The sequence below is a fragment of the Carassius carassius genome, chromosome 3 (assembly GCF_963082965.1).
Source record: "Carassius carassius chromosome 3, fCarCar2.1, whole genome shotgun sequence".
Taxonomy (NCBI): Eukaryota; Metazoa; Chordata; class Actinopteri; order Cypriniformes; family Cyprinidae; genus Carassius; species Carassius carassius.
Window position 1 is genome coordinate 8,920,303 of NC_081757.1, and position 14,498 is coordinate 8,934,800.

The 14,498-nt window shown below is 36.3% G+C and overlaps 2 protein-coding genes across 3 annotated transcripts in view; both read left to right on the forward strand.

The window, feature by feature from the left end:
- Positions 1-7,108, forward strand: part of aldh1a3 (aldehyde dehydrogenase 1 family, member A3) — a 30,310-nt gene extending 23,202 nt beyond the window's left edge. The window contains exons 9-13 of the mRNA XM_059527525.1: positions 3,307-3,491; positions 3,570-3,734; positions 4,714-4,871; positions 5,840-5,914; positions 6,284-7,108. Coding sequence (XP_059383508.1) covers positions 3,307-3,491; positions 3,570-3,734; positions 4,714-4,871; positions 5,840-5,914; positions 6,284-6,359 — 659 coding nt within the window. The 3' untranslated portion in view covers positions 6,360-7,108. The remainder of the gene's footprint in view (positions 1-3,306; positions 3,492-3,569; positions 3,735-4,713; positions 4,872-5,839; positions 5,915-6,283) is intronic.
- A 1,143-nt stretch (positions 7,109-8,251) lies between these two features.
- lrrk1 (leucine-rich repeat kinase 1) overlaps positions 8,252-14,498 on the forward strand; it is an 83,677-nt gene continuing 77,430 nt past the window's right edge. The window contains exons 1-2 of one of the 2 annotated variants that reach the window (XM_059527540.1): positions 8,252-8,420; positions 9,925-10,059. In XM_059527540.1, coding sequence (XP_059383523.1) covers positions 9,993-10,059 — 67 coding nt within the window. In that variant the 5' untranslated portion in view covers positions 8,252-8,420; positions 9,925-9,992. Of the gene's footprint in view, positions 8,421-9,924; positions 10,060-13,085; positions 13,380-14,498 lie in introns of those variants that run through there. The other variant, XM_059527550.1, reaches the window with a different exon arrangement.

The window sequence follows — 14,498 nt, forward strand, 5'->3', positions numbered from 1 at the left end:
GCTGGAAAATGCATTGTTCTTCACCAAACTGTTGTTGGATTGTTGGAAGAAGTTGCTGTTGGAGGGTGTTTTGGTACCATTCTTTATTCATGGCTGTGTTTTTGGGCAGAATTGTGAGTGAGCCCACTCCCTTGGATGAGAAGCAACCCCACACATGAATGGTGTCAGGATGCTTTACTGTTGGCATGACACAGGACTGATGGTAGCGCTCACCTTTTCTTCTCCGGACAAGCCTTTTTCCAGATGCCCCAAACAATCGGAAAGGGGCTTCATCTGAGAATATGACTTTGCCCCAGTCCTCAGCAGTCCATTCACTATACTTTCTGCAGAAGATCAATCTGTCCCTGATGTTTTTTTTGGAGAGAAGTGGCTTCTTTGCTGCCCTTCTTGACACCAGGCCATTTTCCAAAAGTCTTCGCCTCACTGCAGATGCGCTCAAGGGGAAGTCGTGGCCTAATGGTTAGAGAGTTGGACTCCCAATCGAAAGGTTGTGAGTTCGAGTCCCGGGCCGGCAGGAATTGTGGGTGGGGGGGAGTGCATGTACAGTTCTCTCTCCACCTTCAATACCACGACTTAAGTGCCCTTGAGCAAGGCATCAAACCCCCAACTGCTCCCCGGGCGCCGCAGCATAAATGGCTGCCCACTGCTCCGGGTGTGTGCTCACAGTGTGTGTGTGTGTTCACTGCTCTGTGTGTGTGCATTTCGGATGGGTTAAATGCAGAGCACAAATTCTGAGTATGGGTCACCATACTTGGCTGAATGTCACTTCACCTCACCTCACCTGCCTGCTGCCATTCCTGAGCAAGCTCTGCCCTGGTGGCACTCCGATCCTGTAGCTGAATCCTCTTTAGGAGGATTCCTAGAAGGCTCTGAAGCCTTCTTTACAAGAATTAAACCTCTTTCCTTGAAGTTCTTGATGATCCTATAAATTGTTGATTTAGGTGCAATCTTAGTAGCCACAATATCCTTGCCTGTGAAGCCATTTTTATGCAACGCAATGATGGCTGCACGCGTTTCTTTGCAGGTCACCATGGTTAACAATGGAAGAACAATGACTTCAAGCATCACCCTCCTTTTAACATGTCAAGTCTGCCATTCTAACCCAATCAGCCTGACATAATGATCTCCAGCCTTGTGCTCGTAAACATTCTCACCTGAGTTAACAAGACGATTACTGAAATGATCTCAGCAGGTCCTTTAATGACAGCAATGAAATACAGTGGAAAGGTTTTTTTGGGATTAAGTTAATTTTCATGGCAATGAAGGACTATGCAATTCATCTGATCACTCTTCATAACATTCTGGAGTATATGCAAATTGCTATTATAAAAACTTAAGCAGCAACTTTTCCAATTTCCAATATTTATGTAATTCTCAAAACTTTTGGCCACGACTGTATATTCTAATGAACATAACTTGAAATCTTACCCGTGTAAATGATAATGCAAAAGATTTAGTGTTGAAACTAAAATCAAACAGTATTTTGTGTCTGAGGCTGTTCATAGTTAATTTTTTCATCCACAAAAAAAGGTTCTTACTTAGTATTTTGGTCTTGTTTTCCATTATAAATGTCTAAACATTCTTAAATCAAGAGACATTTATTTGAGAAGCATAAATGACAGATATGATATTAAGTTTTGCTTGCTTAAAAATTCATGAAAACTAAGTGACTTTCTGCTTTAAAACTAAAAAACTAAAATTATATATACTGTGTATATATATATATATACTGTATATATATATATATAATAGCAGAATGTCACTTAGTTTTCATACATTAATATATAGACACAAACATACACACACACACACACACACACACACACACACTATAATATAATAATAATAATAATATAATATATTTTTTTATCCCATTGGCAGATGTTTTTTTTTCTCATCTTTAAGCAAAAAAGTCACTTAGTTTTGATACATTTGTCAGCAAACAAATCTTGATATCATATATCATTATGCTTCTCAAGTAAATGTATCTTGATTTAGGACTTTTAAGTGTTGTGAAGCTTCGGCAGCATTTGAGTGCATGTTTTTTTCATTTTTCATCTAATGCAATGATATTCAGACATTTATGACAGCTCAAACAGTAAAGCATGGTACAGCAATGCCAATCTCCTAGATCTGATTCCCAGGAAATGCATGCTTTGAATGCAATGCAAGTTGCTTTGGATGAAAGCATTCTGACAAATTCATACATGTAAATTAATTACCCTGACAAGCCTGTGTGTGTATTTATACATAAAGTGTTTAGACTTTAGTATTTTTACCATGAAGGTTTTTATAGGTGCCTTGGAGACATTGGCACAGTTCTTCTGGATTTAGTTTGTTCTGTTTCTTCATGTAATCCCAGACAGACTGCTGATGAGCTCTGGGCCCGTATTCATGAAAAATCTTAGTGCTAAGAGTTGCCTCTAGTAACTAAATTCTAAGAAAATTCTTAAAATGAAAGAAAACATCCTAGTAAAGAAAAAAGTAATTTAGAAAGCATCTTAACCCTTAAAAGAGCTCTTAAGGTCCAAAAGTGTTAGGAGAACGGACAAGGACTTTTAAGAGGCTTAAGAGTTTCTGGATGAAACCTGAATAAGGAGAAGAAATGTGTTGCACACCATGCATGAGTTAATAAGACGCTACACATCAAATCGTGCAGGGATCATGTTTGTGAGTGATCTTAACATCTCCAACACTGTGCAGAAATGTCATTGCGGCAGAAATGGAAGTTAATTACTACATTAACATATTTGTCAACTGGAAAAATGCAGCTATGCAGCAGATGAAGATTTTTTATTTTTTAAATCCTAATAGACTTTTGCACAGAACTTTGTATATATATATATATATATATATATATATATATATAGATAGATATGACACAGTAGGCTTTACAGGGTTAAGTGGCCGGATACAGTACATGTAGAAAGCACTGTCTGATTAAAGTTCATTTAAGTGCATTTGATTGTGGTGCTGGTGCGGGTCGTGTTTTTTTGGCTGGAGTTTATTCAGCCCCAGTGATGTTGCAATACTCCAGACCACCCTTGCAGCTGTGAACTCGCTGCTTCACATGCGTCTATTATTATGCATGTTCACATCTGCACACAAAACCAGATTTACGCCAATGCACAGCTCATTAAACTTTAGAAAGGGTGTAATGATAGAATGCATGATGTTATCAAGTTTACAAATACATCTAAGAATGAACATTGGTACTGCTGGGTAATGCACTGCAGTTTTGCAGAAACAAGCAAAGCATAAGGGCATGGGAGAAGAGTAAGTGTGTGTGTGTGTGTGTGTGTGCAGTTCAGTCGGCGGTGGAGGAGACACAGAAGGGCGCGTTCTTTAACCAGGGTCAGGCGTGCACCGCTGCATCACGCGTCTACGTGGAAGAGACGGTTTATGATGAGTTTGTGCATCTCAGTGTGGAGAGAGCCAAGAATATAGCGATCGGAGACCCTCTGGAGCCACAAACCACACACGGGCCGCAGGTGAGTTACTCGTTTGAACTTTTGAGTGCTCTCTTTTCTTGTGTGCAGATTGTTTATGTGTTTGTGCCATTGGGTCAGATCGACCAGCATCAGTTTGATAAGATCCTGGAGCTGGTGGAGAGTGGGAAGAAGGAGGGTGCCGTGCTGGAGTGTGGAGGCTGTGCGCTGGAGTACAGAGGTCTGTTCATCCATCCCACCGTCTTCTCTGATGTCAAAGACCACATGCGTATCGCCAAAGAAGAGGTATGACGCTCCTCTGTGCTGGAGCATGTGCACATTCAATAGTTAAACATATGGAAAAACAGCTACATGTAGGGCAGGTGTAATACAATTGTGAATTAAAAGTTTAGATTTAATTTTTTATCTTCCTTAAAATTTAAAATATTTTTCCTTATTTATAAACCTACAATTATCCTATTTAGATTAAAGAATCCCCCCCACCCCCATGGCTCATCCAGTGAACCATATTTTTTCAATTAATGGGAGATCTTTTTTTTTTAGATTCTTTCACTTAACCTTAACTTTGGGCACAGAGTTCTTCAGGTGACAAAGAATCTGAATTGGCGTCCTGTAGTGCCACCTGCTGGATGATTGTGACCTTATTTTTTTTACACATTTATTTAATATAATATATATAGCATATATTTAAATATCTTTAAATATCAAAATATAATATATTTTAATATATTTTAATTTTTATACATTCTTTAAAGTTTTTGTATTTAAATATACAATTATAAAAATAAAATTTATAATTTTCAATTTCCTAATCATACAGTATACAGCAGGTAAAACAAGTATTGAACACCTCACAATTTTTCTCAGTAATTATATTTCTAAAGGTGCTGTTGACTTGAAATGTTCACCAGGTGTCAGTAACAACCCAAGTAATCTATACATACAAATAAAAGAAAATAAAACAAAGAAGTCATATGACCACGTCTGTCCAGCTCCAAATAGGACAAAAAACACCAGAAAATCGAATAAATGTATATGACCTCTGAAGTCGTACAGTAACCAGGTGCATTTATGTCCTTTATGGAGCTTGAAAGCAGTGATCACTGTGAACTGCTGTTGAATAGAAACAAGCTCCTTTAGTTTTCAGTCACATAAAAAGTAACAGCATTCAGGTTTGGAATGACATGAGAGTGAATGGATCATGGTGTAATGCTCCTTTTTTATGCACTATTGCGGTCAGCACCTGTACATCCGTGTTTTGCAGATCTTCGGGCCAGTTCAGTGCATCATGAAGTTTAAGACGCAGGAGGAGGTGATCGACAGAGCCAACAGCTCACAGTACGGCCTGACAGCGGCCGTCTTCACACGAGACATCGATCGCGCCATGAGTGTGTCTGCGGCGCTGGAGGCGGGAACCGTCTGGTAAAGAGACTCGCTAAACTCCTGCAGTTACACTCTAAGCTTTGTATAGAAATAAGTACAAAATCCAGTGGTCGATCAATATGGGTTTATAAGACTGATATCTTATAGAGCGGAATTAACAATATGAGGCAATCTTATTTAATAATAATTACCCCAATAAACTAATCTAATAATAGAGAAGGAGATGGGCACAAAATTATTTAAATATAAAGAAACAATACTTCTATTTAGCAAGGATGTGTTCAGGTGATAATAAAAGTGACTTGTAATATTGTTAGAAAATATTTACAGTATGTTTTGAATAATAGTCTTCTTTTTCACTTTTTTTCATCATATAAACCTGAAAAAAAGTATTACAGGTTCTGAAAAATATTAAGCAGCACAACTGTTTCCAACATTGATAAAAAATGTAAAAAAACAAACAAAACAAAAAAAAAAAACTACAGCATATTAAAATGATTTCTGAAGGATCACGTGACACTGAAGACTGGAGGAATGATGCTGAAAATTCAGCTTTGATCACTGAAACAAATTACGTTTTACTATATATTAAATAAAAAAAAACATGATTTGAACTTGTAAAAATATTTCAAGATATTACTGTATTTTTCTGTATTTTTGATCACAATGCAGCCTTTGTGAACTTAAAAGGTGTTTTTTAAAACATTAAGTTTTTAAGTCTTATTGATCCCATATTTTTCAACGGCAGTGTACACACACACACACACACACACACACATGCATAAATGTTATATATATAATATACACATAATATATACATAATTATGTAATGTATAAATATATAAATAAATATAATTATAATATTGTGATCTCTCTGACCTAAATATGGTCTATATTGAATTTGTATACAATTAATTATGTCTGAAAATGCAATACAGTAACAAAAGAGCACATATTTTCCAGGTGAGGTCAAAGGTCAAAAGGTCATGTCTCTTTCCGTCCTCCAGGGTGAACTGCTACAACGCTTTACATGCTCAAGCTCCGTTCGGAGGATACAAGATGTCAGGAAATGGCAGAGAACTGTGAGTGCTGCTGACTGTAATCATATCAACATACATTTAGATTATATTTAGTGAATCGGCACTGGTTTCATGATTCAATTCGATAACGATGAAGGTGGATGTTTGTAAAGTTATACTAAATGGTCTTTTACTTGCTAAAAATGTAAAAACTATTAGTCAGATCAGATGAAAAAAGTGTAGCAGATTATGAACAACAGGTTTTTCAGCAAGGTTTTCATCACATTGATAATTAGAGTCTTCATTTGCTTATCAAATATGATACAGTAGGCTTTATAGGGTTAGAGTAGGAAAGCTTATTTTCCTGTGATTATGCATTCAAATTTCCTTGATATGAACGGTGTTAAGAGTATCAATATTCCCTGTGTGCAGGGGTGAGTATGCGTTGGCGGAGTACACCGAGGTCAAAGCCATCACTATGAAACTCAGCGAGCAGCTGACACTGTGATCTGAAGCCCATCTGTCAATCAATGCATGAAGAAACTCTTTACAGCTCCTTTCTGTTCATTTCATGTAGATGTGCTGTACAGGTTTAAAAAAAAAAAGAAAAGAAGAAAGTTTGTGTTTTTAATTTTATTTAATTTGGATGTTTTAAATATCAAGCAAAGTCACCCATCATCTCTCAATATTTACTAATATAAAGGTATATATATATATATCCATGTTGTTGAAGTACATGTGTAGTTTTACTGCTATAGATTCTCACGAAAACCAACTTCACAGATTCATGTCCTTTGCTTTGTTTGTTTTGGAGGTTCAGTTTGTCTTAGAGGTCTTTAAGGTCTCATGTCATGGCAGCTAAATCTAAATACGTTACCAAGGATGGTCTTTTATGTGTAAAAACATCACATTGTTGTGTAATCCGTCTTAAAACTGAGGTTTAAAATGAAGTAATTTCTGCTCCACTAGTGGCACCCAACAGAACTGCACAAAAGATGTAACTCTTACTATATTTGCTTTGTGATGCAGAATGCAAACTGAATTGATGAACGCACTGTATATTTACAGTGCCCTGCATTTACTAATGTATAATTGGAATTAAAAGTGATTTCCTTTTCTAAATGTACATACACATCTTATGACAGGTGGAATGTAATTGCTTAAAATATATTGTTTACTTTGACTTATTAAATAGCTATAGATTAAAAAAAAAGCTGGATCTGAATCAATGAATCAATAAATAAGAAATCGCATGAACCAATCTTTGTCCTTTTTTGTCATTTTGATATTTATAGTATATATATATATATATATATACACACACACTGTATATAGGAAAGAACTATGATTTCAGTTGGCATCTTGATTTTTGTGTGTGTGTTTTTAGCATTTTAAACAAATAGTTTAAAAACAAATAAAATTAAATAAATAAAAATAATGCATAACATAAAGATATACATACAAATAAAAATACAGCTGAAAAGGCAATAAAATGTAGAACAAAATTGTAAAAAAGAAATGTACATGATTTGTCAACATCTTGATTTTTTTGCGATTTTTAACATTTTTAAAATTAAAAACATTTTAAAAATAAAATAAAAATAATAAATAACAGACATACTTAAAAAAAATCTAAATTCAGCAAAAGGGCAATTAAAAGTCAAAATAAATTGTAAAAATGTTTATTTTAAAAATCATTTTCAACCTAATTAAAAAAGCGTTTTAATTAACTGGTACATTGCAAAAAGAAAACAAGTTCACGTTTTTATTTTTAATATAAACCAAGCTCTTTGTGCCCCTCTTAAAAAATCCCATTGTTGAAGAAATAGCCGTGGCCAAAATCTAAATCTAATCCAAAAATAACTGACTTAAAACCATTTTTTAGCTGGTAAAAAATACTAGTGTTGTATTATTTTGGGGTTTGCCCAATGTACAGTATACATAGGAATCTGTGGTGTGTCCTCTTTTAGATTAATGTTTGTTTCTGCTTCTGATGGCACACTGTGTGCTTCTGCACACATACAGTGGCACATTCCTGTGAGGACGCCTATCATCTAATCATACTTCGCTAATAACCACATAATCATGTAAACAGGTTTCTGTGGAAGTAAAATGGCTATGAGAAAGCCTATGAGAAAAAAGTGATAGTCAACCAAAAAAAAAAAAAAAAAAATTACTCACCCTCAAGTTGTTCAAACCCTGAATGATTGTATTTCTTTTGTAGAACACAAACAGAAAATTATTTTTTTGCAGAAATATTTTATTTTGTGTTCAGCATAAGAAATAAATCGAAACGGGTTTATAACAACTTTTTTAGGTAGGCTATAAAAATAAATGAACTCAAACAACAGAAGTCTACGGAAATTCCCCGGCAGGTTGAAGCGGGGCGTGCGCGCATCGCATGAGCCACAGACTGACTGGCTCTGGGCTCCTCAGGAAAGAGCGCGTCCCTCAGATCAGGAAGTAGAAATTCTGTGGTGCGATCCGCGAGCGTCTGCCAAACTCATACAAACCAAAGGCATCAGAGGCGTCCCGCTTTAGTCCGCGGTTTGCAAGACATCAAAATGTGGTAAGTATACTAAACTCTCTTGTGATGTTGTCTATACTCCACAATCTGATCTCGACCGCACTGTTTGCGACACAACTCGCTCGGGCGCGTGCAGCGTGTGTTTGTGGATTTTAGCGCGTCGTGCAGCGTTTGCAGTGCAGGTGACACATTGTAAACAGTGAGATTCATTCAGAAAACTGGGCGACTGGGGCAAGTTGTCACACATTGAGAAGTTGCCACAAATCTCAGTAACCCTGAGGTGTGGAGTCAAAAGTCCATATGTTTTTCTAGCAATAGTTTTGGATGTTGAATTGTTCGTGCTGTACATATATTTGTTTTTGTGACTGTTTTAATGCTTAAAGTTTGTTTAAAAACCAATTAAGTGTAAATTGTGACAACTTAGCCCGTGACAGCATGAACTGTTTTTGGGCTGTTGTGTGTTGTTCAGTTGGTCAAATGTTTTAGAATTGTTTAATAATTAAAGTTTTCGTAGTCGTGCCTCTTAAGTTTGTTTCTATAGAGAAGTGGGAAGTTTAAAAATAAGCACAAAGTGGGAAATGATCACTGGAGTGTATGTGACAACTAGCCCCGGTGTCTTCTACATGAATTGTAAACTTTAATCTTTGGAGTAGGCCTGTGTAAGCCTGGTCAGTAAAGTACTGGTACCATTTGACAATACCATGGTACTTGATCTAGTATTGAATGTTTACCGTGGTTCTGCTTGATATTTCATGAGACACGTCCTTTATTTTAAAACATTAAATTGTAAAATAAGAGTCAAAATGTGCCTGGTCGTACCACCGCTGCAATGTAGCCTACTGTAATTCACAAAAGAAAGCTTGTTTTGTTTGTAACCAAATGACTGATGACCTCAAGCCAAGGAAAAATGAGTCACGTCTTTAGGTGCCACAACACTTCAGCTCTCGAAAAGGGATTGTTTGCTGGATGCCTTCGCTTTTTGGTGTGGGTTGTAGATGTCTAGAAGAATTGGTCAACTGGTTCATGGATTGGTTAACGTCTAGCTTTTACAATCGAAAGCGAAAAATGATAATACTTCCTTTGCACTGGACTTCTATAAAAAGATTGGCAGTGGCGTTATGTTCGAGGAACTGCATAAGAAAGTCTCCGATGCCTGTTGTGTCGCTTCCTTGCTGGATTTTCATATTCAAATCAATTGTTCTATTGAAATTATACATTGTTTTCAATTGGCTTTGCTTCATGACTGGATCTGTTTTGAAGAAAGATTGGATATTCATCAAAAAATGCAAAAATAAAATGCAGATTTGGACTGTTGGAAAAATGCATTTGAAAATTTAGGAGATCAGAAAGATTGCTTTTTAATGACCTGCTCTAATGAATGAGATCAGAAATGTGTATTCAAATTTTTTTATTTCATTTTGACTTTGATGTCAAAAACAGCAAGATCTATATTCTGTTGCATTCTAGATAGTGTTGTCTGTCTGGTTATGTTTTACTTTAATGTCTCTGAATTTTGTTTCGAAGAAACAAGGGGCACTTCCTGAAGGGGCATTTTATGTATCTGCGGTCCATGAAGACGTCTTGCGAATGACTCTGCAGCTTTCATCCTGAAATATGTCGTCATACTGGTACGTCAAAAAGACTGTCGATCCAGGCGGCAGCGGCATGGAGGAGCAAGCTGGTAAGAAACCTTTACACATCCAATCCAGCAGGGTCCAAAAATAATCTCAAACTAATCAGAACAATTTTTTGTGTTAAATGAGAAAGTATCAAGCAGACATTACAAATCGTAGCTTTAGAGTGAAATACTTTAGTTGATTCAACATAAAATGTATGACACACAAACGTAAACTATGGAAAATAAAAGATAATTTGAGAAACATCTCACTATTTTTTGTTCATACAATAAAGGTCATTGTTAACCAAAACAGCTTTGTTATCAACAGTCTTCAAAATATGATTCACAAAAGAAAGGTTTGAAATGACATGAGAGTGAGTAAATTATGACAGAATTTTTTAGGTATCAATACTAAATCGATTCCATAGGTGACAAATAAGCAGCCTCAAAAGATAACTGAATTAAAAACCATTTTATCAAGAACAGTGCATGTTTAGTAAAACGTAAGAGAGAAAATTAAAATGTTATTTTTATTATTATTATTGCATTACACATAGTGCAATCTACCAGTTAAAAGCAACACATTACATAGAAAAAGTGTCAGATTTATTAGTTTGCATTTACACTTTGCATTTACACTTTAAATGCAAACTATACATTTTGCATTTAATGCACAGATCTGTTTTGACATACAGTAGTTGTTTTGTCCCATCTGTTACTATGCTTATCACTGTCAGTCATCGCAGTTTCAGAGTCAATCCACCATTTAAATAAGGCCAGAAACTTTGCAATGTGCAGTTAACAGCGTGACAAACGTATATTATATACAGAGAGTGAACAAAGAGCGCTCCTAGTGTAATCACTGAAGCTCTGACTGAGAGCAAACTCCCATTATAATCAATGCAGCTGACAGCTCTGCACAGTCAATCTCTTATTTACATGGTGTTTGTAATTAATGAAGGGATTCACAAATGTGCTTTGGGTGAACTTTTTCAGCAATATTAAGTGGATTCGGACAGTCTGATTGGTCATTACGTTAATGTAATTAGCTTCAATGCCCTACACTGCAATAACACATTATTAAAAACGTACACAAGTACAAACTGGAGCATCAGCATTATATCAATATTCACAATGTTATCTTGTCACAATTATCCTGTAAAGTGATTTTTATCTGTTTGCTGCAGCTTTTTCTCACATTTACTGGTTTTGCATCAGTTTGAGTTACACTGCTACATAACGGTGTACTTCAGAGCAGCAGCAACTCAAGTACTGAAATGAGCAAAATCATGATATTTAATTCAATTTTCCACAATTTAAGGCCTGAAAAGTCTTAAATTCATCAAGTCGTGACATTTAGTTCTGAATGCACTGCAAAATCTTGTTTACCCGTTGAATAAAGTTGATTTTTCGGAGCCATTCTGCAAGATAATTGTTCTCATTTTAATCCATTTTAATAGTTATCTCAATAATGTAATTAAGCTTTTTTCTTTTTAAGCATTATTGATGTATTGTGTTTCCTTCAATTTATTCCTTAAACTGTCTTGGCTGGTCTTAAATGAACTTCATAAAACCTGCAGAAATTCTGGATATTTTATTATTTGAAATATGGAATATACCAGTATTTGTCCAATAACGTTACACAGTGCAACACTATTTAGTTTTTTTTTTCCCTCTATATTTGTCACAAATGGCACTTTATTCAGCATTCATTTATGACCCTATTTGGCAGTAATCTACTTGCAAAAAAAAACTTCTCAAATCAGACTGACAGCAGATCCTCTAAATAAACCCTAAAAACAGTGACATATTTCTCATAGAAACTTCCTCATTGCTTTATGAACAGCATGTTAAATTAGTCATTTTGCATAATTTTACCACTACGAAGGTTAATATTTCCCTCCGAGAGAAACACCAGTTCTGGTTTACTGTATGTGAGAGTATGGTATGGTGGTACTGAGAATAAAATAACATGGAGCAGATGCAGCATGTAAGAAGCAGCATGTATAATAAAAGATTTGTTTGGTTTTGGTTATTCTTTTCACCCTCCTGAAACCTGAGACACCATCTGTTGTGCAGTTATGGTTCGAGGAACTTAAAAGTCTGCTCAGCATTTATAGAAATATGAAGTGAAACTCAGCTGGTCTTCAGAAAGGTGTTTATAGCAGTGAACGTCTCTTCCTCTCACATATACTGAAGTCTGAATGTGAGGTTGGCCAGTATGCTAGCATCACTCGTGCATTCAGCTCTCTGATTAATATAGACACGACTAAAAATTCATATAGTTGATTGAGCACAATCTCATTTGTTGTTGACCAGTACTAATATCACATTTTAAATATCTCTAAATATGCATCCGCAATCAAAAGTTTGGACACGCTTGACTGAATTAGTTAACCTTGGTCTTAAAAATCTCTCTCTCTCTCTCTCTCTCTCTCTCTCTCTCTCTCTCTCTCTCTCTCTCTCTCTCTCTCTCTCTCTCTCTCTCTCTCTCTCTCTCTCTCTCTCTCTGGTATAGCTCATGGCAAGAAACTTGCAATGAAATTTGAAATTCGCAATGTATAAATCAAATTATATTTTGGTACATATTTAAAAGTGGCACATATTTCTCTGAATATTTAAGTTGCCTACAACACTAAATGCTTCAATCAAATTCAGTCAAGAGTGTCTGAACTTCTGAATCGAAATTTGATGATAATTGTTGTTGTTCAGTTGATAACATCATCAACAACAACAACAAAACATTAGATTTGGTCCAAACAACTGTATTAATCTTCGACCATCCCTGTAGATGTCAAATATAATGAGTTTCTAGGCTGCACTGGTTTGCATTTTTCCAGAAAACCGATGAAGCAAGCATCTTGCAAAAAACAGTCGATATCCCCCCAGAGGTGAAACCTTATGTCGTAGGTGTTGGGTTTCCTTTTTCCCGCCGGCTCAGCATCAGCAACACGGTTGCCATTAGCAACCGTGAGTTCGTGCACATCCGTCGGTGTGTGGCTCATGTCTGAGTCCCGTCACGTCTGTGTGTGTGTGATTGAGTGTGTCGTCTGGTCTCGTGTGATAGGAACACACGCTGCAGAAGGAGGCTAGTGTGCTAATCTGGCTTAGAGCGGCTTGGGCTGTAGCTGCAAACACAATCTGAGGTCCTCTAGGGAGGGACAGAGACACAGCAGCCGGCCGGGAAGGGTTGGGTTTCACTCTTTAATGTTTTTGCAGTGTAAGATAACCATGCCATTAAGGACAACAGGCAGGGAGGAGTCAGTCCGCTCTATAGGCACAGAGTCAGGCTAATGCTCACAGGTGCTGGACATACATCGAGTGTGGGCTCCTGACGCACAGTAATGAGATGATCGCCGGATAGATCTGGGCAGAATGATAAGGTACGTTTGCATTGGGAACGTCACATTTTTCGTTGCAACGTTGCATTTCGGGTCAGTGTTCAGAATAGAAATCGGGTTTAGGAAGTGATCATATTGGCGAACCTTTCATTGACAGTGATTGAATTCTCTGAACTTATAAGAGAGATTGCGTTTCAACTAGAAAGTCACTACTTTTAGTTTTTTAGTCTCTCTGATCATCATTCAGAATTCATACATACATATATTCATATATACATATATATAAATTTAATAGAAGTGTTAAAAAACAACAACAACAAATTTACTAAAACTTAAACTAAGATTAAAATGAAAGATAATGTTTCTGAGTTAATGGCATGGTAACTCCAAAAAATACACAACACAAAATTAAAATAGGCCGTGTTTAATTTAAAATGTAGCTGCTATTTTTATATACACTTTTCAGTATTTAATGAAAAGTATTTCAGTATTAAATTTGAAGTTACAATATATGCCTTGAATGAAAATTCTCTCCTTCTAATTGTCCCAAACTTACGTGAGTTCCTTTCTTGTGTTAAACACAAAAGACAACATTTGGGTGTTGGTGGTTAAACAGTTGCCGGTAGCCATTGACTTTCATAGAGTTCCAATACATCAATGGCTACCAGCAATAGTTTAAATTGGTAAATGCTGACAGAATTTTCATTTTTGTGTGAACTGTTCCTTTAGCAGCATCAACACTGACCGTGACACTTATTTGTTAGTTATACAAGTTATTTGAAGTGGCTTGAGTTACTTTGGTGATGCTGTATTAAATCTGTGAAGGTTTTCAGCTTGTTATTCAGAGCAGAGCTATTGTCTTGGCTTTGGTTTTCCCTCCAGGTTGATTTGGTCTGGGCTGGACATGAGCTGAGCCTGTATTGATGCAGGCTGGATGTCTTCTAATGGTTACCCTCCCTCAGGCTTTCTCCAGCCGCTCATCAGAAAATACGTTCTCAATTATTCATATGAGCTTCTTCTATTAAAGTGCACAGCCTCTTACCCACAGCTCGGCTCCTTTACATCGGAGCAGTGCTGCTGTTAATGGAGCAGTGTCTGCCGATGGCCACATTTGCCAGATAAATGTTAAAGGGCTTGATGGAGTAATGTGAATAATAGGAG